This window comes from Scyliorhinus torazame, chromosome 17 (genome assembly GCF_047496885.1).
Source record: "Scyliorhinus torazame isolate Kashiwa2021f chromosome 17, sScyTor2.1, whole genome shotgun sequence".
NCBI lineage: Eukaryota > Metazoa > Chordata > Chondrichthyes > Carcharhiniformes > Scyliorhinidae > Scyliorhinus > Scyliorhinus torazame.
The window spans coordinates 78,496,542-78,509,207 of record NC_092723.1 but is presented as its reverse complement, the minus strand read 5'-3'; the positions used below and the strand labels follow the sequence as shown (position 1 = coordinate 78,509,207).

The 12,666-nt window shown below is 43.2% G+C and overlaps 1 protein-coding gene and 1 non-coding gene across 3 annotated transcripts; both read left to right on the top strand.

The window, feature by feature from the left end:
• The first annotated feature begins 371 nt into the window (after nucleotides 1–371).
• Nucleotides 372–12,376, top strand: srsf3b (serine and arginine rich splicing factor 3b). Of its 2 annotated transcripts, none has more exons than XR_011935792.1 (6): nucleotides 372–491; nucleotides 2,270–2,477; nucleotides 4,902–5,036; nucleotides 7,067–7,533; nucleotides 9,731–9,772; nucleotides 10,379–10,465. XR_011935792.1 is itself a non-coding variant. In XM_072480672.1 (6 exons), the coding sequence occupies exons 2-6, from the start codon at nucleotides 2,272–2,274 to the stop codon at nucleotides 11,136–11,138; spliced, it is 498 nt and encodes a 165-aa protein (XP_072336773.1). In that variant the 5' UTR covers nucleotides 372–491; nucleotides 2,270–2,271; the 3' UTR covers nucleotides 11,139–12,376. The 2 variants fall into 2 exon arrangements, 1 of the variants encoding a protein (XP_072336773.1); XM_072480672.1 differs by lacking the exon at nucleotides 7,067–7,533 and adding an exon at nucleotides 11,111–12,376.
• Nucleotides 1,798–1,931, top strand: LOC140394657 (small nucleolar RNA SNORA41). The gene has a single exon (XR_011935954.1). It is a non-coding gene; the product is annotated as a small nucleolar RNA SNORA41 (small nucleolar RNA).
• Nucleotides 12,377–12,666: the final 290 nt, after the last annotated feature.

The window sequence follows — 12,666 nt, the reverse complement described above, 5'->3', positions numbered from 1 at the left end:
TGGGAATGCTGAGGGGGTTGGGGAATGCTGAGGGATTTGGGAATGCTGAGGTGATGTGGGGAATGCTGAGGATAGTTGGGAATGCTGAGGTAATTTGGGGAATGCTGAGGGGAATTAGCAATGCTGAGGGGATTTGGGGAATGCTGAGACAGGTTGGGAATGCTGGGGGAATTAGCAATGCTGAAGTGGTTTGGAAAATGCTGAGGGGAATTAGCAATGCTGAGATGGGTTTGGGGGAATGCTGAGACGGGTTGGGAATGCTGAGGGGAATTAGCAATACTGAGGGGATTTGGGGAATGCTGAGCTGGTTTGGAGACTGGAATGAATGGGCGCGATCGGCCAATCATATGGTGAGCTAGGTGGGGGCGGGGCCGCGCCTCACGTGACTACAGCTATTTCGGTCGGTTGTGGCGCGAGGCGGCGGCCATTTTGTTTGAGCGCGAGACGCGGAGCCGGTTAGAAAGAGCGAGAGAGAAAGAGAGAGAGAGCAGGTACCGGGAAACCCGCCCGTCCCCGGGGGGGGGGGGGGGGGAGGGAGTAGGAGACAGAGCGGAAAACCCGCCCCAACCGGGAGGTAGAGCGGGAAACCCGCCCCAACCGGGAGGTAGTACGGGGAAGGGGTAAAGCCGATGATGGGGGGGGGGTGCAGGATAGGCCGCGGGAGCCGGGACCTCGCTCACCGGCTGAGGCGGTGAAGCGCCGCCGCGGTTTCCCTCAGCGACTCCTGGGCTCGGTGTTTTTTCTGGTGGTGGGCGTGGGGGAGAGCGCGTGCGGCAAAGCCGGGTGGCGGGGACGGACGGAGCTCGGGTAGGGCGCGGCGCCCCGGCCGCCATTTTCTCCCGGCTCAGCGAGAACAAAGGCGGCGGCGGAGGGAGGGCCTGAATCCCCGGCTCCCGGGCAGAGACTGAGGCCCCAGTCTGCGGGGAGCCTGCCCGGGGCCGTCGCCATGCGGTTAGACGAGCCGGACCCCGGCCTTTGTCTCTCTGAATCGCATCAGAGCCAAAGAAAGACTTTGTCCCGCGAGCCCTGAATATCTGGGATGACTCCCAAGGTTTGCGATGCCAGTAAGATCACGGTGACCATTCGACTCCTCGAGTTCCAAAATTTAATAACCTCACCTCATTTCCCAGTTTAATCAGTGTGGAGAGAGCAGAGACGAAAAGGTGAAGAACATAAGACCACGAGGAAGAGGATTCATAAACCCAGACTCTTTGTCATCAGAAACCTCTCCAGCTCAGCCCAGAATATATTCAATGACCCAGCCAGCCTCCACTGCTCCATGGCAAACAGAATTCGAAAGATTAATCCCCACCTGAGACTAAATTCCCCATTAGTTTCTTAAATCGGAAGCCCCTTATTATTCACTTGTTCTGGATATCCTCAAGACAACATCTTGGCATTCATTCCAAAGAAATCACCCCCCACTGTCTTAAATGGGCGACCCCCTTAGCTTCTATATCGTTCAAGGTGTCAAGCCTTTTTGTCACCTTGGCTAAATTCTGTTCTGGTGATAACCTAAAGGGTTAGTTATGGGACAACACATCATGTTATCTCCAGTTTGGGGCTTTCTTAGGTAAAGGCTGGTCCCACAAGCCTTTGTATCCACAATCTGTTTGGCTTTGTCTGCTCGCTGTTGTGATACTATTTCAAACAGATTTGCCTTCAGCCATCTCCCCTGTAGGTTCAGTTAGGAGGCCCAGAGCTTTGTGCACATGAGTTTTTGAAACTCAAGGTCTGTCTGCTCACTGCATAGCATTCCAGCTGCCAAAGCTTTGCTTTGGCGAGTTTCACGATCGTTTCCACAGATACTGGTCTGGAATTACTTGGTTTGTAGTGGTTTCAGCATTCCTCCTGTGGGATAGTAACTGTTGTACTGCTTTCATAAAACCCTTTCTGCGATTTGAAATGGCTAAGTAGTGCAATGGACAGAACTAAACTGTCGGGCACTTCATACCAACTTGCTAAATGTTGGGGTTAGATCCAACATTTTCTGCGTTGCTCAATATCTCTCAATGTGTTGGGATTAGACCAGGATTCCCTTTGATGTCCTCTGCCTCAGCACTTAGTGTTGTCAGACACTTCCAAATTAATTCCTGAATTATTTAGTATTGCTCATTCTGCTGCCTATTTTTAATGTATTAAATTACAGTATTCTGTAGTTTGTCTGGAATATCTCCAGGATTGGCAATTCTGTTATCTGAAATGAAGATTCTGTTATCTGAAATAAGCCCAAAAGTTGTACATTAACTTCTCGTATCCCATGTTCCAGCCATGAATCATGGTTCGTGTCCTTTAGACTGCAAGGTGTATGTTGGAAACCTTGGAAACAATGGGAACAAGACAGAATTGGAGAGATCATTTGGATATTATGGCCCACTGCGCAGTGTGTGGGTTGCCCGTAACCCACCTGGGTTTGCCTTTGTTGAGTTTGAAGATCCACGTGATGCTTCGGATGCAGTCAGAGAGCTCGATGGAAGGTAATTATGTCTCCCAATGTTGGCTTCACCTCCTGTCAAGCTATTTGCAGCTTTTATACTTTTCCTGTGATAGTCGGGCAGCAGTAAAGGTCACTGCTATGTTTGCTGTTAATGGAGATTTCTGTAATGTTTGGCCTCTAAGAAATACTCCATCTAATGGCCAGAATGAGATAGCAACTGACAGCAATGATGGTTTCCAAGTGTCCATTTTGTGTGACTGCAACTTTTGAGCTACTTCTCAGATAATATACTGCAACATGATAGCAAGTACTGATTACATGCTTAAAAACCAGTGACGAGATTAATGCTGTAAGCAATAAAATCTGTGTTAAATGATACAACTTTAAAAAAAAAATTAGAGTACCCAATTCATTTTTCCCAATTTAGCGTGGCCAATTCACCTACCTGCGCATCTTTGGGTTGTGGGGGCGAAACCCGCGCAAACACGGGGAGAATGTACAAACTCCACACGGACAGTGACCCAGGGCCGGGATTGAACCTGGGACCTCAGTGCAGTGAGGCAGCAGTGCTAACCACTGTGCTGCCCTTTAAATGATACAACTTTTGATATTTATACATAATGTTTTCCTTGTTCCAGCTTCTATTTTTCCCATTCATCACCAGTAACATTTTGCAATTTAACTGACTTGAGTAAAGCATTAGGAAATTTCATCAAGCTGCCCAAAAAGTAGCATTTATCTTAATTATTTGGATTTGGGAACCATACAGGACAAATCAATGCAGAGCCATTTAAAATATTTATTTTCTTTGTTCATGGGAAGTAGGTATCGATGGCTGTGCCAGCATTTATTGCTCATTGGGGCACTTAAGATTCAGCCACGTTGCTGTGGGTCCAGAGTCACATGTAGGCCATGGATGACAGATTTCCTTCCCGAACCAAATGGAGTTTTACGAAAATCAACAATGGTTTACTGGTCATTAGCCTTGTAATTCGGATTTTTAAAATTGAATTCAAATTTCACCATCTGCTGGGATTTGAACCCTAGTCCCCAGAGCATTAGTCTGGGTTTCGGGTCTACTCGTCCAGTGACATTACCAATAACCCCCCCCCCCCACCCCTGGATGGCTTGTGAAGACTGTCACTGTTACTCTGACCACACATTGCTATGTGACTTGTACATTGAGCCATGCTTCAATCCCTATATCTACTTTGAGAATTTCAGTTTTGGTTGTAAAATCACACCTAGTAAACCTATTATAACACTCTGGATGTAACTGTTTATGGATACCTGCCACCGTGTTTGCAATATAGTTGCTGTATTTGCTTTGTTTAACAGTCATTCAAGACTATACCATGAATTTCAGTTTCATGAGTCAATTAATTCAAAACCTGGTTTCCATTAATCTTGTGTTTCAATCATTTGAATGGATGGGACCTTTTCCTGCACAACTAAGTTTATTCAAAATGACAGGTGGTTGACCTCGTATACCATATCAACTGTATTGGGATTCAATCAATATTTCTTTGAGCAAACAGTTCTCGTGTATATATACCAGATAATGTAACAATTCATTGCATCTTATAGCATTCAACATACCCTCAATATTCTCTGCTGTTACAGAAGTACCTGCTACTTCGTTTTGAGCTCTGGTGTTGTCCATGGAACTCTTAACTGCCCATATTCATAGAATTTACAGTGCAGAAGGAAGGACATTCAGCCCATTGAGTCTGCGCCGGCTCTTGGACAGAGCACCCTACCCAAGCCCACACCCCCAACCTATCCCCATAACCCAGTAACCCCACCCAACCCAACACTAAGGACAATTTTGGACACTAAGGGCAATTTATCATGGCCAATCCACCTAACCTGCACATCTTTGGACTGTGGGAGGAAACCGGAGCATCTGGAGGAAACCCACGCAGACACTGGGAGGATGTGCAGACTCCGCACAGACAGTGACCCAAGCCGGAATCGAACCTGGGACCCTGGAACTGTGAAGCAATTGCGCTATCCACAATTCTACCGTGCTGCCTATGGATGTTTGGCACAAGAAATAATTTTACTAGACCAGGAATTATGTGTCACGTACCAATAATTTTACTTCACAATCCTTTTGAAGCTATGATATCTTCTAAGATGGTGTCCTTGCTGTATTTTGGTGGATTAAGGGAGATTTTTCGTATCCTGGTACGCTTCCAATGAATCTCAGCATGTTTGCTCCCATTTTGTTTCTTGTGAAAATTATAGTTACCTAAAGCTACTTGCTTTAAGTTTTCTTGAATTGAGATATGGCTAAACTCTTTGACCATTAATTCAGAGAGCCTTGGATAGCTGTCAAACATTGAGGTTGCCAATGGGTTTAATAACATATGAAGCAACTACAAAAAGTACAGTAACTACCTGTGGTTTTGTGCTTGCAGGATGGGTTTCTGTGAAGTGTTTGATTGTATTGATTTTTCAGGAATCTTTGTGGCTGCCGTGTTCGTGTAGAACTGTCCAATGGAGAGAGACGCATTCGTAACCGTGGCCCGCCTCCAGCGTGGGCCAGGCGTTCTCGTGAGGACTATCGCCGCAGAAGCCCTCCAGTCCGGCGCAGGTAACACCAGAAGACTTTGCCTTTTGATGTAGCTTTGCATGCAGAAATTCATTTTTATAATTATTGGAATTCTTTTCCATCTGTATAATTCATGTATTTGAGCTGTTTGCTTGATGTAACAGCTGCTAGTGATGGGCGACATAGTTTTGAACAACAGCCTGAAGTTTCCTGATAATGTGTTCAGTTGCATTTTAACATGTATGTATATAGGGAAGGACTCAACATGATTCTCAAGTTTGTGGGTTGTCAGCAGGGATGTCATGAAGATACCTATTGAAAAGGCACATTATCACATTAATAAGGACTGCTTCCTTGTAATGCCAGTTGAATACCTGGTATCCAAACTGCTCCACATATATGGAGTTGTCTATGTGGCGATTAATCTCGGCATAGACTTCTCATGGCTATAAATGCTGCTGCTGTTAACAGTAGTAACTGCAAACGTGGCTATTGATAGTTTTGACTTAATAGCAACACCCAATAGTAAAGCCAACTTTCCAGTGGTGGCCGTATATCTGATTATGTTGTCGATTTTGATATTTGACTTTGCTCCCTGCAAGCAGTTTCAACTGTTTGAATGAAAGGCCTCCCATTGAGTTGCCCACACGATCAGCTTAGGTTGTACTTTTGTATAAGGAGGGCACCATGACATCCCTCGTTGCCAGGCCCAGTAGACTTTGTGATTCATCCTCAAAGCTGGAAACGCACCATGTGTAAATGAAGTGGCCATCCGCTCGTGTGTTGTGGTAAGGCTATTGCCATTTCTGCTCTGGCACTGCTGGTCCAAGAGCTTTAACTTTTACTTATTCATTTTACAGTGTCATAAATTATTTTGAGCTTTGGTACTAAAATGTTGCTTGCAAGGAGATCAGAATTGGTCAGTTGGGGTATTAAATTGAGGCCATGCTTTGAAAATGAAAATAGTTTCACCCACACAGTCTTTTCAAAATTGCAATTAACATTGGAAGAGCTGCTGGACTCTTGAGGTAAAGAATTTAATTTACCATCTTCAATTATCATAATCCACTTAATCTGATTTATCAGCCAGTTCACGTGCTTTATTTGCACATTGTGAAAGAATCTACCCTCATTTAGCATGTAAAATGAATGAACATGCAGACCAGTTCTGTACCTCCAGAATCAATATTTTCGTACTATTGCTGCACCGGCATTCCCGTTAATTACCTGAAAAAAGTTGGAAAATCTGAGGAGGATGTTAAACCCAAATTGTCTTTTCAAAAAATGAGTTTCCTATTGGGGAATGCTGGGAAGTGAGGTCTTTGGGTTACCAGAGGTTAAGATAAAGATTTCCAAAATTTTCAAATTGCGATTTCCAAAATGTTCTATAGCACAAGATGTTAATAGCTTAAATTCTCTCAATTGAGTAACAATGTTCTGGCTTTATCTGAACCACTGGTTTGCTACGCTTACTAGAGCAGCCTGCAAGCTTATGCAGAGGTCGATGAGTTGAAATTATTTTTGGGGTGCACTGGTGCCTTGTGAAGGTACATTGGGGCTTATTGTGCTCCCAGCCTGGGGTTCCTTCTGCGCTAGTTTTGTTAACTTTGAAATTAACACTGGAAGGCAGACCTTCCCTAGTGTGGAAGTTTGCTGGCAGTAAAGTAAGTGGACCTGTCTGTCATTAACAGCCCATGGCTGGAAGTTGACGTCCAATCACAGCAATGTTGACGCATCTCGTACCCTGATGGGGTAAGAATTTTGCTTTTCACAAGGAGGAGCACTGTGCAGGTTAGTAGCACTTGTTTCTTATTTATATTCAGAAGGAACCCTAATTAGTAGATTTATAAATTGCATAGCATGTTGCTGCATTCTGGCCAGTTGCAATAAGATTGATGCAAAGTGTTTATACGGTTAGATATTGCTGTTTTGCATTGTCACTCATCACTAATGGCTAAACGATTTAATCAAGATTGGTTTTACTGATGGCTTGTGTGTTGCACTATTTATTTTTTAAAGATGCATTTTTATCCATTTATTTATATATTAATAAAAATGAACCCCCCTTGCAGAGTCACCATCATGCCTCTTCTCACCACCCTTCGAATCTACATTAGCCAGTCAACTAGCCCTTTCAGCGTCATGTGACCAGCGCGCCCCAATCAGCTTGGCTGGTGTCGGTATCACATGACCAAGGCATGTCCAGTCGTCAGGTTGCACCACCGCCCTTTGGTTCCCAAGCATGCTGTTTCTCAGCCTCTTCTCCAACCATGACCAATCGGCAGCGGCTGCCTCAACTGACCGCACATTTCTGGTCAATCAGCTGTTTACTTTACTCGTTGTCTCCACAACAGCAGCCGAACACTCAGCATTTGTCTCAGCAGCCTTCGACTAAATAAAAAGCAGGAAAAAAACCACTACACCCCCCTCTGCCAACCAAATACCACGCATCTGGCAAACCTTTTCAGCAAATTCTACCTGGCCGTCAGTCCGGCAGCCTCACCTCTCCATTTCTAGCTTGTTGAAAACCAAAAGACTAGTAAGTTTTTCCTGCTTTATACAATAGTCTACTGCTGGTATAATGGAGTAAGCTTTTGACAAGGTAAAGAGACTACAGTGTTCTGTTAGGGGCTGGCTGTGTAAAGACTAAATTTAACTTTTGTTTAAAAAAAATCTTGTGTATAGTGGTAACAAGAATTTTGTACTTGGGTTCTGAAATATCATATGAAATCTTTATAGTGTAATGTGCTTTGTTCAACTGCAATTGTACGTCAGTGTGACACTCGTCACCTGTTTTCAGACCCAAGTGCAAAAACGTCTTAAATTGGGCCAGAGTAACTCTGAAGGGATGTGACATTTGTCGGTGCTGTGAAATTGAGGGAAGAGTTACATGAGAATCGGTGCAGAATTTTAAAATTTAATAACATCACCTAGCTCTCATTGCTTTATCAAATATCTGATCTTTGTTCCTTAGTTTGGCCAGCCATAGCCATCATTTTTAGTGGACCTTGAGCTAAATGGTGCACAATGCAACCTTGGTTCACTTGAGGCTCCAGTTGAGCTTTTACAAAAAGTTAAAAGCAGGTTCCCTTGAGAGCTGGCCTGGCCCTGGTGATGGAAGCGTAGTTGGGATTGGTGTGTTCTAGAAATTGTAGGCTAACTGAAATGGATAGTCGTTGGTGCAGATAAAATACTGCATGGTGGAAAAAATCTCAATTGGGCACCTGGCTGTCCAAAAACCAAAAGTGGTTCTTGAGCCACATTGAACACAGTGGCCATGTGGTGTCAGCTGTCCAGCAGTAGCCATCTTGGTGATATTGACGTCCTAATTGCCTTTTCTCCCTTTAAAACTCAGCCCTGGATTTTTTCCACTATGAGGATGGTGCACAGTCGTGGCTTAATCAGGCAGTGGCTTGTTGCATTCTGTACAATGCTGTCAATCGTCATATGGGAACCAGAAGTAGTGTAAAAATGAGTGAAATTTTGACGCTTTCCATATTGCAGTTGGTGGGTAGATCTTTGTTTCAATAAGGTGTGTCCAGTATTGGCTTCTCAACTCTCAGCAGCCCTGTTGTGTAAAATTGTCTGAGTGGCCTGTTGACTTCAAAATTGACATTGTGTTAGTAAGCCACAACTGTGTACATTGTGTCCTCAATTAAGTAAAGCAGGTTAATGTGCAATTTATTGAAGATTGAGAAGTCAGGTCTGCAGACACTGCAGTGGCCCATCGAATTTGGAATGAAAGCCAATTAACCCAAACAATTTGGTGTTAACGGAACACTTTTCCATGTGGGTTTAAATATATAAAATCTACATTTAAACGCTGTGCCAAGAGGAGCTGTTTCTTGCACCTTAAGTTGCACTCGGGGATGGAAATCTTGCAGGTCAATCACCAGTGCAGGGACATCTGTCTCTTAAGTATTTGGGAGCCTATCAACCAATCTAAAATGGTGAATGAGTCTTTGAGCTTTCCTGTAGCTCATTGAGGGCCTCTGCTGGCAGTAAGTGCTAGGAGCATTGCTGCAGATACTGGCAGCTTAAGGTCCTGAATGCTTACTGATCCCTGATCGGTACACTTATGAAACATTGTCCATCCCTACTGCTAATTTGTAGGTTCCTTTAATGCTGTGTGCTGGTAACGTATTCCATTGTAGCAAGAATCTTTTAAGCATTCCTTATTATTGAGGTTACATTACACCAATGCAGGGTTTTCGGGAGAGGATTTTTAATTTTGTGTGGGTCCACCAACATCTGAGACTAGCTGATCTGTTACTTGCTAATTCAGCAAATGTAAATTTGTAGTTGGATTTCCTCCCCCTTGCTGGTTTGCTTTTTCCTTTTGTGTAAAATAGTTGACCCAGATCTCTTCCTTTGCATCCAGTTTTTTCACGTTTTAAATGTTCTATTTTTTAAATAACTGGTTGCATTTTCCTGTATCAAGTGAATTTGCTTATTTGTGATACCAGGTTATATGCCCAGTAATGAGAACCCTGCAATGGTGTTCAATCATCTTCAAGCTTCATTGAGGTATCATGTTGCATAGATTAATTTTAATCTCGTCAGATTTTTGTGCAGGCGGTTTGTTAAACTTCAGGTACATATGCGTTTAATTACCTTTACTAGTGAGCCGGGGTTATTGGGGCCAGCTGTGGTCCAGTAGGTTGGTACTTGTACCGGTCATTGTGCAGGGACGGCAGTCAGTTCATTTCCTAACTGATCTCCCTTCTCGCTTGTAGATCTCCACCTCGCCGAAGGAGCTTCAGCAGGAGTAGGAGCAGGTACGGATCACACTGCTTGTGGAGTATGAAACTAAATGAACCATGCTGGTTGATGGGAAAGAGGCATCTATCTTTGGTCCTTCTCTAATCTTTTCTTCATAATTATTCACTTTACTCACTTTACAGTTCTCGTCACTTTATCTTGCATGTTTCCCCTATACACTGCAAACTCATTGAGTTGGGATTTGACACAGCCCATTGGCTCCTACTCCTAACTCTTTTTCTCGCCTCAAGAAGTCACATTATACTTCAAATTGGAAAGTTCTGTTTTTTTGTGGGGGAGGGGGGTCAGCTTGAATTGACAGGAGTAGGTTGTAATTTATGGAATATCGCTTCTATCCTTGGTACAATTGCCGTTTTAAAGCATTTGGGCAAAATAGATTCCATTGTATCTCAATTGCTTGTTACCAGGATGTTGGGTCACTTCCACTGCAGAAACTGTTTGGGGGTGGTGAGTGTTTTATAATAGGGGGAGCCACTGCTCCTTTATGTTTCATCAGTGTGTCAATTTACATATTGGATGCTTTACTGGGTAGAACAAAGATGTTTACCAAAATAGTTTTTTGTAGATCTCTTAATCTAATAGCACGCTTGACTTTACTGTAGGTCCCTCTCAAGGGATCGTAGGAGAGAGAGGTCCCTGTCCAGGGAGAGGAACCACAAACCATCTCGCTCCTTCTCCAGGTCTCGCAGGTAAGTTGGAATGATGTGAAACTTGAGTAGATTAGCTTTGATTTGCTGTCTGGGAAAGCCATCACAGTAAAACTTCCAAATATGCACTGAGAGAAGTGCAGTAACTGATAGAGGCAGAGTTGGAAAGTGGGGATTAGGCTTGATAGCTCCTTAGTCTGTTGCAGACGTGATGCGCTAAACAACCACCTTCCTAGCTTAAAATTTTGATTAATTTGATTTTTAAAATGCTACTGTTACGGTAAAGGAAGGTTGGTTCTTTCACTTTGTGCATTTGCGGGTTTACATCACAAAGTGATTCTGTTTCCATTTAGGTAGCTCTAGCTAGTTCTTAATGCTGTAGGACACAGGGTAGGACAAGCAAAATCGGCCAGTTTTGGGACCTAATTGTAATATATAATTATTCTAACCGTTTGTATTGGGATAATTGCATCCTTCTGATTAGTATCCCAGATTAGTCAACACCTTGGGATAGCTTAGTGTAATTTTAATAGATGCTTGTTCAAAGCCAGCGGGTACTCATGCACAGGATGTGATACAGAATATTGCAAAATGTAGAGTGGATGCTCTGGTTTGGTGTTGAAAGGACTCAATGGAATCTTTTCAGGGTGCTGTGTGTTCTAAACCTTATTTCTCTTTTTTTTTTAGCCGCTCCCGGTCAAACGATAGGAAGTAAACCACGCAGAGTGGCTTTTGTGAAGATCCATGTACAGACTTGTCGGAGTTGTTAAAAATGTGATTTGCATTTGTTTAATAGACTCAAGACGTGTAGTCCATTGCATTTTTTACCCTATTTTAGCTGTTCATTGTCTTTCTTTTCATGTATTCTATAATGTAACCAGTGATGAGATTTTCAGAAACAGAAATTGTCAAACCTATGAATTATGGGCAGAGTTGAGCTTTTTATAAAGGTGGAATTGTATTGTGGGCAGACCATGGATTGCTTACCCTAATCTGTTTTTGGATTCCAAAAGCTTACCCCATCTCCAGCAGATCCAGTGGGAATGACTTCTCTACCTCCCTTTCCCTCCCCTCAACCCCAAGTAAATCTCACCAACAGCAGTTTTAGTTCTTACTTCGTTATTGGCAGATAGCCATTCTAAGCTGGTCGGCTTTTTAATACGTCTGTGGCATTGTGCCATGCCATCTGGGGTTATGTGCTGAGCGTTTTTGTTTTGTATTTACTGTTTTTTTGACGCGTGTTTTCTAAAAGAGCTGCAAGCAGACATCTAAACTTTGGCTTGCTATTTGTAAATCCTGCATTTGTTAGTTTGTGGTTCAGTTATGTGCAGTGCTTTGGGATGTCGCTGGGACAGGAATAATTCTGTCATGAACATGTTAGAATATGTTTGGAATATTCCGTTGTGCATATGAGGAATGTGCTCTATGACATTCAATAGTCATTAATATTAAAGGTCAAGGAAGTGGAGTCTTGCAGACTTTGAGAATGCCATGTGGCTTGCTAGCTCCTCACCTGAAATTGGAAGAATTGAATTGAGACATTTAGGAAAATGCTATTTCTTGCTGCCAGCTTATTAACTTACCTGCATGAATATCGCAGATATTGGCCACTGGCTGCAGCCTAAGAGGTCACTGATTAATTTGAGGCGTCAGGTATACTCGATAGAACTTTTGACCTGGTTAGCTTTGAGTTGTGTGCTCACACCCATGAGATTGGTGAGCTGCTATTTCCTACGCTGGAAATGCTTTATGTTGAGTAATTTTCTCATTGCATTGTAAATATTGTGTGGCTTGTTGCCCTGCCCTGACTGTATCTTGCCCGTTAGTGATATAAGGAGGAGAAGCTGGAGCAATACAACTTTCTCCCTTGTGATCCTGTTCCTGCCTTCATACTGCACCATTCGTGTGCTGTTTTGTGACTTTCTTGAAAATAAACTTTTGGTTACACAACAACCTCTGCTGCAGTTTCTTGATTTTTATGTTAAGTGCACTTGTTATAGGTGTGACCACTTAACAGCAGAAATTTCAGTTCTGAGACCTGTTCTCATGTAAGTTTGAGCTCCCAGAAACCTTTTGGCACAAATAAATGAACCTGACTGGGCACAAATCTATTTTTATTGTTGCTGTTTATAAAAAATAAATTTGAGTACCCAATTCATTTTTTCCAATTAAGGGGCAATTTAGCGTGGTCAATCACCCTACCCTGCATATCTTTGGGTTGTGGGGGTAAAACCCACGCAAGC

What these genes read in the sequence shown, in the direction of transcription:
- srsf3b (XM_072480672.1), top strand. Translation starts at nt 2,272, where the DNA reads ATGAATCATGGTTCGTGTCCTTTAGACTGCAAGGTGTATGTTGGAAAC. An exon ending in AGCCCTCCAGTCCGGCGCAG is followed by an intron (nt 5,037 to 9,730) that starts GTAACACCAGAA and finishes TCTCGCTTGTAG; the next exon opens with ATCTCCACCTCGCCGAAGGA. An exon ending in TCCTTCTCCAGGTCTCGCAG is followed by an intron (nt 10,466 to 11,110) that starts GTAAGTTGGAAT and finishes TTTTTTTTTTAG; the next exon opens with CCGCTCCCGGTCAAACGATA.